General features: G+C 45.6%; 1 protein-coding gene across 4 annotated transcripts in view; it reads right to left on the reverse strand.

Moving 5' to 3' along the window:
- LOC119972863 (septin-7) overlaps positions 1-12,328 on the reverse strand; it is a 224,269-nt gene that overhangs the window by 39,302 nt on the left and 172,639 nt on the right. For all 4 annotated transcript variants that reach the window (XM_038810371.1, XM_038810372.1, XM_038810374.1 and 1 more), the window contains 3 exons: positions 6,146-6,280; positions 978-1,095; positions 140-232 (listed from right to left, as the gene is read on the reverse strand). In XM_038810371.1, the coding sequence (XP_038666299.1) occupies positions 140-232; positions 978-1,095; positions 6,146-6,280 (346 nt within the window). The remainder of the gene's footprint in view (positions 1-139; positions 233-977; positions 1,096-6,145; positions 6,281-12,328) is intronic.

A 12,328-nucleotide genomic window follows, 5' to 3' on the forward strand; every position in this document is an offset into this window, starting at 1 on the left:
CCATCAATGTGAAATGATGCTTCCACTGATATTAAAAGTTCAAAAAGTTGTCATTAAAGTTTCTCTCTCTCGGGAAGGCTCTATTCACTTTATTAATATGGGGAGTGCGCTGGAATTAATATCTCCATTGATACACTACCTTAACCTTTTTTACCAACTTGTTTTCTTCTTCATCATCGGTTTCTGGAAATTCATAGATCTTTATTTTATGTTCCTGGACTTCTCTCATCACCTGTAAAATTAGTTGGAGAATTTTTCAAAAACAAAATTCAACATTATTTCAATATAGAAGTTGCTGTGATCTAGAATATGCTGCCCAAAAGGATAATGGAATCAGATTGAAGAGTAACTTGCAACAGGACAGTGGAATGAATTGGATAGCTCTAGCCAGGAGCTGGCATAGGGACCAAGGGCTCAATGCACCCCCCTCCCCACTCCCCCTCTCCTTTTTTGTGCTGCACAATTTCATCAAAAATAGCAAGTGTACTGGCTATTTAAAACAGCCAACTAAGTTCTTGGCATCTTGTTAACTTCCTGCTTTACAACAACCGTTCAGCTTTGTAATGTTCCCCTAAGATTCACTAGGAATTTCAAACTGCCCCAAGTTAAACTGGAGTTCTATCTCTGCAGAATTGAAGATATTGGGATTTAAATATCTACAAGATTCTCTAGAACCTTGTTCATTATAAAAGCCGGATAGCACTTGCAGACGGTTGTGCAAGTTATTTGTTCGACTATAATAGGATGCATGAAGATGAATAAAAGTTCATCAGTGTTTGTGTTTTGGCTGAAACTGTACACGCATTGATGAATTATTTTGCGACTCTTGCTTCTAACAGTAAGTCCCATTAATCAATATGTCAGCTACAATGGATGTACTGTACAAAGTACTTTATTAAAAAACTAATACCGTGTGGCCAAGCACACCTTCCAGCAGCAGACAATATTCTCAAAACCACAACCAACTGTCTTCTCACCTGTCTCTTAAATTGCTGGCATTCTTCAGGAGTGAGGGTGTCTGCTTTGGCTATGAGTGGTATGATATTGACCTTTTCATGTAGGCGTTTCATAAATTCAATATCCAACGGCTTTAGTCTGTAGAAATATAACATGCAAATTAGCAAACTGATTATCAGCCATCAGTGGAAGTATGTGTGAAACAAACTCAAAACAAAGACATCAGATATGTTTACCATTCATGCCATACAATTGTCAAACGTTGAGAAATCTGCCAAATAGCCTTCTAGGTGTAGCATGTTCTCTCCACAATGAGCACTCCTAAAAACATGTCATGAAGGTCAGCACCCCCCCCCCCCCCCAAGTAGTTAACATTTGGGAGTCTGCAGCCTCCTCTCAGCTGATGTTAAAATAAGGCCTAGTGAAATGTAAAGCGGATACAAACTCATTTTGGCATCAATCCTTTTGCGAAAAGTATCTATTTAGCCTGTCTCATCTAGAGCAAGTAAAAAAAGCTGACCAAAGTTTATTCCATTGAATTGGCTGTAGTTATTGCTGAATATGATGTAGTTCGACATCAGGAACTTATTCAAGAGTTATCAAGTCTCCTTGGTAACAGGTAGTTACCACTCTTGATGAAATTGCATCCCCTGTTGAAAATATGTGGCTGCATACACCACAAGGGGTATCAGATGCCGTGTACTCTCGTAGTTGGTGCCGTGTACACTCGTCGTTAATTCAATGTCAGAGCTGTCCAGCTTTCAGAGACGATGTAAAACAAAATGTTTTTCTTACAGCTGCCAGATTTTTATGCCAGTTGAATTCATACAAGCGTTAATCCACTCATTCACAAAAACCATTAAACAGCATGGAAGACCCAATATAAATATACTGCAAACCCACAGTTGTACACCCACCAGAGCAGAGATAAATAAGAGATAGAAAGCAGCTACACTGGCAATGCGAAGCTGTATTAATTTGTACCAGGAAAATTTTATGTTTTCCTGATATGGACATTCTAATCCACTGCTATGTAGCTGGTTTCGATTTGGTGGGCCCAAAGTGCAACAGAAAAGCCACACTCCAGCCATTTCTGACATGGTTTATGTTCCAACAATAAGATTACAAATAAAAGTTCAGCACATTGATAAATTTAAAGAAACCACCAATGTCATAAGAACATAGAACATACAGTGCAGAAGGAGGCCATATGGCCCATCGAGTCTACACTGACACACTTAAGCCCTCACTTCCACCCTATCCCCGTAACCCAATAACCCCTCCTAACCTTTTTGGACACTAAGGGCAATTTATCATGGCCAATCCACCTAACCTGCACGTCTTTGGACTGTGGGAGGAAACCGGAGCACCTGGAGGAAACCCACGCACACACGGGGAGAACGTGCAGACTCCGCACAGTGACCCAGCAGGGAATTGAACCTGGGACCCTGGCGCTGTGAAGCCACAGTGCTATCCACTTGTGCTACCGTGCAGTTACAATTCTGTGAGCTGCCTGGAAGTGCAGATTAAGAGATCTGTCCTACAGTCAAGGTTGGAGAAAGGAAGCATATCAATGGGTTCAGGACCATTAAGCAGTGCAGTCAATTTCCCACTGGGCTGGACTCCTCTGGACGTGGATATAGACTCATATATATTAAAGCAGTCAGTCACTTTCAGATGTGAGCAGCATTGAACTTCTTGACCGAACATTTAAGAAAATTAACCCAAAGAATGTTTTTCTTTAAGCTCAAATATTGAGTTCTTAAGACTTTGGTGTAGAAAGCACAACTTTAAATTAAGACAGCATTTCAAATCACAACTTCCAAAAGTAAACAGATGTTCCATTAAGACAAGAGAAGTGCATATATATCAGGGAACTAGAGGATTGATCGGTAAATCAAACAAATTGATTTGTGAATTATCTTTTGCATCCGGACACAAATGTTCTCACACAATAAAAACTTAAATTAATACAACAAACAGGGTTTAGGCTCACAAGACATTAAAAGCGGTACCTCAAGTGGATGAAATCTTAAACAAAAAGCTAATGGGGCTTTGGGTAGAGCAGGTCTGGAGAATAAGTTACGACGCAATGTTGAACCTACATAAAACCCGAGCAATCCGCAGTTGCCTCCTGTGTGCTGTTTATCCTCGTACAAAGACAGACGTGAAACATTTTTTCTTTGGAACAGAGGCGATGAAGGTGTATTTTGGGAGAATTGTTTGATGGGACAAGACAAAACAGATAGAAACAGACCATTTCCAGTGAGTGGGGCAGCTAGGATGGGGAAAAAATAGCTAAAATATTTGGGATTGAGAGCAGAAAAAATACTTTACAAGTGGGTGGGGAGCCACTGCCAGAGTTTGTGATTGACATCGAGGCCATGTCAACATTGAAGAACAAGTTCAAGAGGTGGCAGAAAGAAAAGCAATAACAGTGTGCAACAAGTCAGGTATATGGATCTAGGATTCTGCTGATGAGAAGAATAAGCAGACACATGGTCGGGTCATGAGGCCTGTTCCTAGCTTTTAATTCCTAGGTTATTTAAAATTTGGAAGGGTTTATTTATGCGATTTGTCAGTGGTAAAGATAATCAGTAAACTCTGGACTTAATTGCAAGAACAGTTAAACCTAGAATGGATTCGACACTAGCTAACATTTAGCCAATATTTGTGACCGTGTAAACTCATTTACTAGACTTCTGGTGACAGGGATGTGACTGCTGAGCAGTCCCACATCAGGTGGCTCTCCTCCATAATACAACAAAATAGGCACTTTTGACCCCCCTCCCCCATCCCATCCCCACCCCCCGCCAGATGATGGTGGAAGACATTCCTCACCATGGAACAGAAAGCGATGCGAGATAACATCAAGGCTGAGATAATGGCGGCAGCCAAGGTAGCAGTGGTGCTAGCCAACGAACAGGTGGCTTTCAACGGCATGGGAACGAGGCCGGAAGCCCAGGGAAGCACGATATGGGAGCTGGAAAAGGCATCGATAGACCAGAGTGACCGAATAGTCACCATGGAGGCCGAGATCAAGAGGTTGGTGGCGACCCAGGGGAGCCTGCAAGGGAAGGTCGTGGACGAAGAGAATCAGTCGAGGCAGCAGAACATCAGAATAGTGGGCCCTGCAGAGGGAATCGAAGGCAGGGACCCAACCGACTATGTGGCCCAAATGCTGGGCAACCTAGTGGGGTGGGCAGTTTGCCCAAGCCGCAAGCCCAAGGCCAGGGAGCAGCCAAGGGCAATAATAGCCAAGCTGCACAGGCACCAGGGCAGGCAAAGGATCCATCACTGGGCTAGACAAATGAAGGTATGCAACTGGGAGGGACAAAAAAATCAGGGTCAAACAGGACATTGGGGCGGACCTGGCAAAGCGCAGCGTGGAATCTAATCCTGCAAAGTCGGCCCTATATAAAAAACAAGGTCAGATTTGGGATGCTATTCCCAGCCAGGCTCTGTGTAACATATCAGGGCAAAGAACATCATTTTACTGCCCCACCAGAGGTGGCTGAGATCATTGAGGGGAAGGAGGAGGGAGGAGGTAAGAGAGAGAGGATGGGAGGGAGGAAAGAGAGAGAGAGAGAGAGAGAGAGAGAGAGAGAGAGCGAGAGAGAGAGAGAGAGAGAGAGAGAGGAGAGAGAGAGAGAGAGAGAGAGAGAGAGACAGAGAGAGAGACAGAAAGACAGAGAGAGACTTTAACTGTGTTCAGGACCCACTGACAGACACTTCGAACCCCAGAACGGGGAATTCGACAAGCATGGCTAGAGAACTGGGAATGTTTATGGAACAGATGGGTGTGGTGGGCCCATGGCAGTTCATGTGCCCTGAAGAGAAGAAATACAAATTTTTCTTGCCAGTACACAGGGTCTACACCTGCATAGACTTCTTTTGTAGTGGGAAAATCGGTGCTTCCAGAGATAGTCAGAGCAGAATACTCCGCAATTGTAATCTTCGACCATGCTCCACATTACATGGATGTGGAGACTGGAGATGGGCCATGCCCAACGCACCATATGGAGGTTGGACACGGCCCGAGAGGAATTGAGAGAGACCGGAACTATCAAACATCTACGGGTCAAAACCTCTCTCCGCAAGGAGACGACAGCTTACCCACAGACCCCGAGAAGCAAATTGCTCGAGGAGTTACTGGACACAGACAGTCTGGGAAAGTGAAACTGGAGACCTGTATGGACGACGACTATTAGAAAGGGGAAAACGGGAGGAATAGCTAGGGCTGGAAATAAGGTGGGGACTCTGGGGCGAAGCATTGGGCAGGGCCAACTCCACCTCCCTCATACACAAGGCTCAGCCTTATGCACCCGCCAAGAACTCGATTGAGCAGGTTCTTCCCGGAGGTGAGGACAAATGTGAATGGTGCCAGGGAGGTCCGGCCAACTACACCCACACGTTTGGTCCGATACCAGCAGGAATTATTCATGGGAAGAGGGCTGACACCTTTGCTTCCCTAGGCTGGCGATCAGTAGCACCATCCACAGCTGCAGACTGGCTGACACACCTATCCGAATTTCTGCACATGGAGAAGATCAAGTTCCCAATCCAGTAGTCAGGGAATGACTTCCACAAAGCGTGGAGGCCATTCACCAACTTGTTCCAGGGCCTGTTTGAGGCTAACAGCCAATAGAGGGGGGGGAGAAGAGAACACACGAGAGCCAATGGGACCATAGGGGACAGGGAGGTGCGGGGGGCCAGAGAAAAAGGGAAGACTGGAAAGCGGCCGATACAGAGGTCGGGGACCCCAGAATAAGGCCACAAGATACAGTACCCCCAAAGACAGGATTTGGGTATGGGTGGAAAAGGAGAAAGGGGGGAGGCCAAACGATTGGGGGGGGGGGAGAAGAGGGGAGAGAGAGAGAGAGAGAGAGAGAGAGGAGAGAGAGAGAGAGAGAGAGGAGAGAGAGAGAGAGAGAGGAGAGAGAGAAAAAGAGAGAGAGAGAGAAAGAGAAGGGTAGGGGAACATACCACACACATGTAAATAGCAGATAACTGCCCATTGTACAGTAAGTGACCCAGGAAAAGGCCCTGAACCAAGAAATGGAGGGGTGGATCAGTACAGAGGAAAGTGGCTTGTATATTGTAACTGACTCGCATATCCTGACCAAATGTACAGTGTATAAGATATAAAAGCTTCAACAAACACATTAAAAAAAAATCTTTCACCAACCCATGTCCTGAAGGAGCAATAAAGTATAAGCAGCAATGGACTCTGCTGTCTGGCATCTGGCGCCGGTTAACACGGGACTCGGCATTAAGGTAATCTTCAAATTTGCTGTCGATGTGATCAATGACAGGTTGCCAGCTGGGAAGTTAAACAGAAGTGCAACAATCAGTTAATCAAGGTCTTAAACGCTGAACCACAACAGCAGTTTCAATTCAAGTACATTTATTTTTGGTGAACATTAAAACAATGAATTGCAGCTGCATCGTTTTTCCTTAATATTATTCTTAAAAAATCAAGATACTACCTTGAATATTTGTTTTGTCTTGTTCGGTGTTAAGAGACATGGAAAAATATTCCCACAAAAGCATTACAAGGAATATGCAACTTTTTGGAAGGGGAAACCACAAAGCAACCATTGGCATTCACATCGAGCCAACTCGAAAACCGGCATACAAACCAATGTTAGGCATGAAACGCTGAAATGCAGCTTTATCTCTAAAGCTTGAGCAGGCTATTTTCCTTTTGAAAGAAAATCCCCAAATGAAAGCACTTGTTAGATGCAGCAATTTGGAAGAGGGGAAAAAATATTGCAGCATTTTCTGAACTTTAATTGAATTCTTTAAAAATGCAACTATTTCTATATATAGGGCAGCACGGTGGCCCAGTGGTTAGCACTACTGCCTCAGCGCCAGGGAATCGGGTTCGATTCTGGCCATGCGTGACTGTCTGTGTGTAGTTTGCACACTCTCCCCGTGTCTGTGTGGGTTTCTTCCAGGTGCTCCGGTTTCCTCCCACAGTCTAAAGGTGCACAGGTTAGGAGAATTGGCCATTATCTTATTTTATAAAATATTTTTATTAAAGAGTTTTAATTTGCAACAAACATATAAAGTACACAACATGGAAAAGCGGACATTACAATATTATGTTAGTAAAAAAAAATGAACAAACTATACAAAACTATACACGTGACACTAAAATAGGTGGTATTGTAGACAGTGAGGAAGGTTATCAAAAATTGCAGCAGGATCTTGATCAGCTGGGGAAGTGGGCCGAGAAATGGCAAATGTAGTTCAATACAGATAAGTGTGAGGTGTTGCATTTCGGTAGTCAAGTCAAGGTTGGACTTTCACGGTGAATGGCAGGGCCTTGGGGAGTATCATGGAACAGAGGGACCTTGGAGTTCAGGTGCACGGTTCTCTGAAGGTGGAGGCACAGGTAGATAGGTTGATGAAGAAGGCTTTTGGTATGCTGGCCTTCACCAGCCAGTGAATTGAGTATAGAAGTTGGGAAGTTATGTTGCAGTTGTACAGGACGTTGGTGAGACCGCACCTGGAGTATTGTGTTCAGTTTTGGCCGTCTTGCTGGAGAATGCAGAAGAGATTAACAAGGATGTTGCCGGGACTCAAGGGACTGAGTTACAGGGAGAGATTGGACAGGTTGGGACTTTTTTCTTGAGACTGAGGGGTGATCTTATAGAGGTGGATAAGATCATGAGAGGCATGAATAGGGTGAATGCTCTGTCTTTTTCCCAGGTTTGGGGAATGGAGAACTAGAGGGCAAAGGTTTAAGTTAAGAGAGAGAATTACTGGGAACCTGAGGAGCAACTTTTTACACAGAGGGTGATATGTATGTGGAATGAGCTGCCGGAGGAAGTGGTTGAGGCAGCGACATTGACAACATTTAAAAGGCATTTGGACAGATACATGGATAGGAAAGGTTTAGAGGGATATGGGCCAAATGCAGGTAAATGGGGTTAGCTTAGATGGGTTTTTTGGTTGGCACGGACCAGTTTGGGCCGAAGGGCCTGACTCAGTGCTGTAGATTCCATGATTCTATAAAACCCACCCAGGAAAGAACCCCCTTCCCCCCATGAAAATTAATAACTGACCCAATCGCCCCTCCGAACATTTGAAGGTGATTAACTCTTTGAAGTCGGAAACGAATGGCCACCACGTCAGGTAGAACTCCCTGACTGAACCCCTAAAGATGCACTTTACCTTCTCTCGATGTAGAAATTCCATAACGTCACCCACTGGGTGGAACAGCAAATCTCCATCCCAGCAGAACTCACCTCCGGGTTATCAACGAGGCAAAGGCCTTCACCCCCGTCAGCAACCCCTGCGAGTCAGATACCCCAAAAACAGACACCAAAGGACAAGGCTCCAGATAAATGTTAAGAATTGCTGACATGGTGCTAAAGACGGAGACTGGGACACGACCAAAACATGTGGGTGTGATTCGCAGGTCCCAAAGAACACCGCTCACACCCGTCCTCCACCCCTGCAAAGAAACTGCTCAACCTACCTTTAGTTAAGTGAGCCTGATGTACTACAGCGAGCTGGATTAGACTGTCATGCACAGGAGGACGTGGAGTTCACCTTGCGAAGGGTCGCACACCACACTTCCCCATCTAAAATAGGTCCCAGTTCTCCCTCGCAATTTGCCTGTACTTCATCCAGGGGGACCACCTCCGATGATGGGATTTGCCCATAGAGATTGGAAATGCTCCCACTGCCAGACCCCACAAATAATAGGATCCTACTCAACAAGGAGGGCTGCGGAGCCAAGGGGAATGTGAGAAAAGCCTGTCGGACAAAATCACACACCTGGAGATAACAGAACAGGTTAATCCCCGGGAGTTAAAACCTTATTGATAAAGCCCCGAAAGCAAGCCGTCCCACTGCAAAAAGATTCCCAAAACTCCCAAGGCCCTTCCTGTCCCATCAACTAAAAGTTGCCTCTGGTAAGGCGAAATGATAATATCCCCAAATTAGTTGCCCTTCCTGCGGGGTTAACCGGAAAATATTCACTCTTCTCCAGAAAAGGAGCCAAAGCTCCGAGTAGCTTCATTATTTCATCCATAAAGGAGACTGGGTCCGTAATATACAGTAGCTGGTCATCGGTATTTGGGGACCCCCTATGTTCCCTCTCTCCCCTGCCATTTATCCGAGGATCTCAGTGCTATCACTAACGGCTCAACCGGTAGGGCAAACAGGAGTGGTGACAAGGGACAACCCTGCCTGGTACCCATACTTTAGGAGAAATAACCCAAGCTTGAGGCCTGGTGCGTATATGGACCATAGGGGCAGTCTATAGCAGCCAAATATGGACCATAGGGGCAGTCTATAGCAGCCAAATATGGACCATAGGGGCAGTCTATAGCAGCCAAATATGGACCATAGGGGCAGTCTATAGCAGCCAAATCCATAAATGAACTTTTGTCCAAGACCAAACCTCCCAAAGGCCTCAGAGGTATTCCCATTCCACCCTGTCAAACGCCTTCTTCACATCCAGAGACACAATCACTTGGAGTTCGGAAGCCAGAGAGGACGAAAGAACAACATTCAATAGTCGCCGCACATTAGCCGATAACTGTTGGCAGTAAATGAAACATGTCTGGTCGTCCGCTTTAAGTGACTTGGGAATAGTAGACAGAGGGTGATGACAGACGGCTGCTTTAATGTCTGGAAGCCAGTGACCAGTGGGGTACCACAGGGATCCGTGTTGCGCTCCCTAGTGTTTGTTATTCATATAAATGACATAGATGATTACCTATTGGTTAGGATTGGTGAGTTTGCGGATGACACAAAGGTAGGCTGGGTGGTTAATGAAATGAAAATTTCTTGTCACATGTAGGCTTCAGTGAAGTTACTGTGAAAAGCCCCTAGTCGCCACTTTCCGGCGCCTGTTCGGGGAGGCTGGTACGGGAATTGAACCGTGCTGCTGGCCTGCCTTTGTCTGCTTTCAAAGCCAGCTCTTTAGCCCAGTGTGCTAAACCAGCCCCTGGTGGCTAGCAGTAAGGTTGAGTGTTTTGGGTTACAGAAAGATATGGACGGAAAGGTAAAATGGGCGGATAAGTGGCAGATGTAATTTAACCCTGATAAGTGTGAGGTGATATACTATGGAACAAGTAATTGAACAAGGACGTATACTATGAAAGGTCTGACACTGGGAAGTTCCAAGGAACAAAGGGACCTTGGCATGTTTGGCCATCGGTCTCTGAAGGCAGAAGGGCTGGTTAACAAGATGGTGAAAAATCATATGGGTTACTCACTTTTATCAATTGGAGCAGGGATTACAAAAGCAGGGAGGTCATGTTGGAGATGTATAGGACTTTGGTGAGGCCACAGCTGGAGTACTGTGTGCAGTTCTGGTCACCACATTATAGGAAGGATGTGATTGCACTGGAGGGGGTGCAGAGGAGATTCACCAGGATGTTGCCCGGGATGGAACATTTAAGTTATAAAGAGAGGTTGGATAGGCTTGGGTTGTTTTCTCTGGAGCAGAGAAGACTGAGGGGCGACCAGACTGAGGTGGACAAGATTATGAGGGGCATGGACAGGGTGGATAGGGAGCAGCTGTTCCCTTTAGTTGAAGGGTCAGTTACAAGGGCACACAAGTTTAAAGTGAGGGGTGGTTGGTTTAGGGGGGATTTTAAGAAAAATGTTTTACCCAGAGGGTGGTGACGGTCTGGGACGCACTGCCTGAGAGGGTGGTAGAGGTGGGTTGCTTCATGTCATTTAAAGACGTCCCAGTCTGGATGAGTACTTGGCACGTCATAACATTCAAGGCTATGGGTCAAGTGCTGACAAGTAGGATTAGGTGGGCAGGTCAGGGCCTTTCATGCACCAGCCAAAGATGTGCACGGCAGATGGATTGGCCAAGCTAAATTGCCCCTTAATTGGAAAAAATTGAATTGGGTACTCTAAATTTAAGGTCAATCCCGGAGAAGAACAAAGAAAATTAAAGCACAAGAACAGGCCCTTCGGCCCTCCCAGCCTGCGCCGGTCCAGATCCTTTCTCTAAACCTGTCTCCTATTTTCCAAGGTCTACTTCCCTCTGTTCCCGCCCGTTCATATACCTGTCTGGATGCATCTTAAATGATGCTATCGTGCCCGCCTCTACCACCTCCGCTGGCAAAGCGTTCCAGGCACCCACCACCCTCTGCGTAAAAAACTTTCCACGCACATCTCCCTTAAACTTTCCCCCTCTCACCTTGAAATCGTGACCCCTTGTAACTGACACCCCTACTCTTGGGAAAAGCTTGTTGCTATCCACCCTGTCCATCCCTCTCATAATTTTGTAGACCTCAATCAGGTCCCCCCTCAACCTCCGTCTTTCCAACGAAAACAATCCTAATCTACTCAACCTTTCTTCATAGCTAGCACCCTCCATACCAGGCAACATCCTGGTGAACCTCCTCTGCACCCTCTCCAAAGCATCCACATCCTTCTGGTAATGTGGCGACCAGAACTGCACGCAGTATTCCAAATGTGGCCTAACCAAAGTCCTATACAACTGTAACATGACTTGCCTACTCTTGTACTCAATACCCCGTCCGATGAAGGAAAGCATGCTGTATGCCTTCTTGACCACTCTATCAACCTGCGTTGCCACCTTCAGGGTACAATGGACCTGAACTCCCAGATCTCTCTGTACATCAATTTTCCCCAAGACCCTTCCATTGACCATATAGTCCGCTCTTGAATTTGATCTTCCAAAATGCATCACCTCACATTTGCCTGGATTGAACTCCATCTGCCATTTCTCTGCCCAACTCTCCAATCTATCTATATTTTGTTGTATTCTCTGACAGTCCTCCTCGTTATCTGCAACTCCACCAATCTTAATATCATCTGGAAACTTGCTAATCAGACCACCTATACCTTCCTCCAGGTCATTTATGTAGATCACAAATAACAGTGGTCCGAGCACGGATCCCTGTGGAACACCACTAGTCACCCTTCTCCATTTTGAGACACTCCCTTCCACCACTACTCTCTGTCTCCTGTTGCCCAGCCAGTTCTTTATCCATCTAGCTAGTACACCCTGAACCCCATACAACTTCACTTTTGCCATCAACCTGCCATGGGAAACCTTATCAAACACCTTACTAAAGTCCATGTATATGACATCTACAGCACTTCCCTCATCAATTAACTTTGTCACTTCCTCAAAGAATTCTATTAGGTTTGTAAGACATGACCTTCCCTGCACAAAACCATGCTGCCTATCACTGATAAGTCTATTTTCTTCCAGATGTGAATAGATCCTATCCCTCAGTATCTTCTCCAACAGTTTGCCTACCACTGACGTCAAACTCACAGGTCTATAATTCCCTGGATTATCCCTGCTACCCTTCTTAAACAAAGGGACAACATTAACAATTCTCCAGTCCTCCGGGAC

Source organism: Scyliorhinus canicula, chromosome 10 (assembly GCF_902713615.1).
Source record: "Scyliorhinus canicula chromosome 10, sScyCan1.1, whole genome shotgun sequence".
In the NCBI taxonomy this organism is placed as follows: Eukaryota; Metazoa; Chordata; class Chondrichthyes; order Carcharhiniformes; family Scyliorhinidae; genus Scyliorhinus; species Scyliorhinus canicula.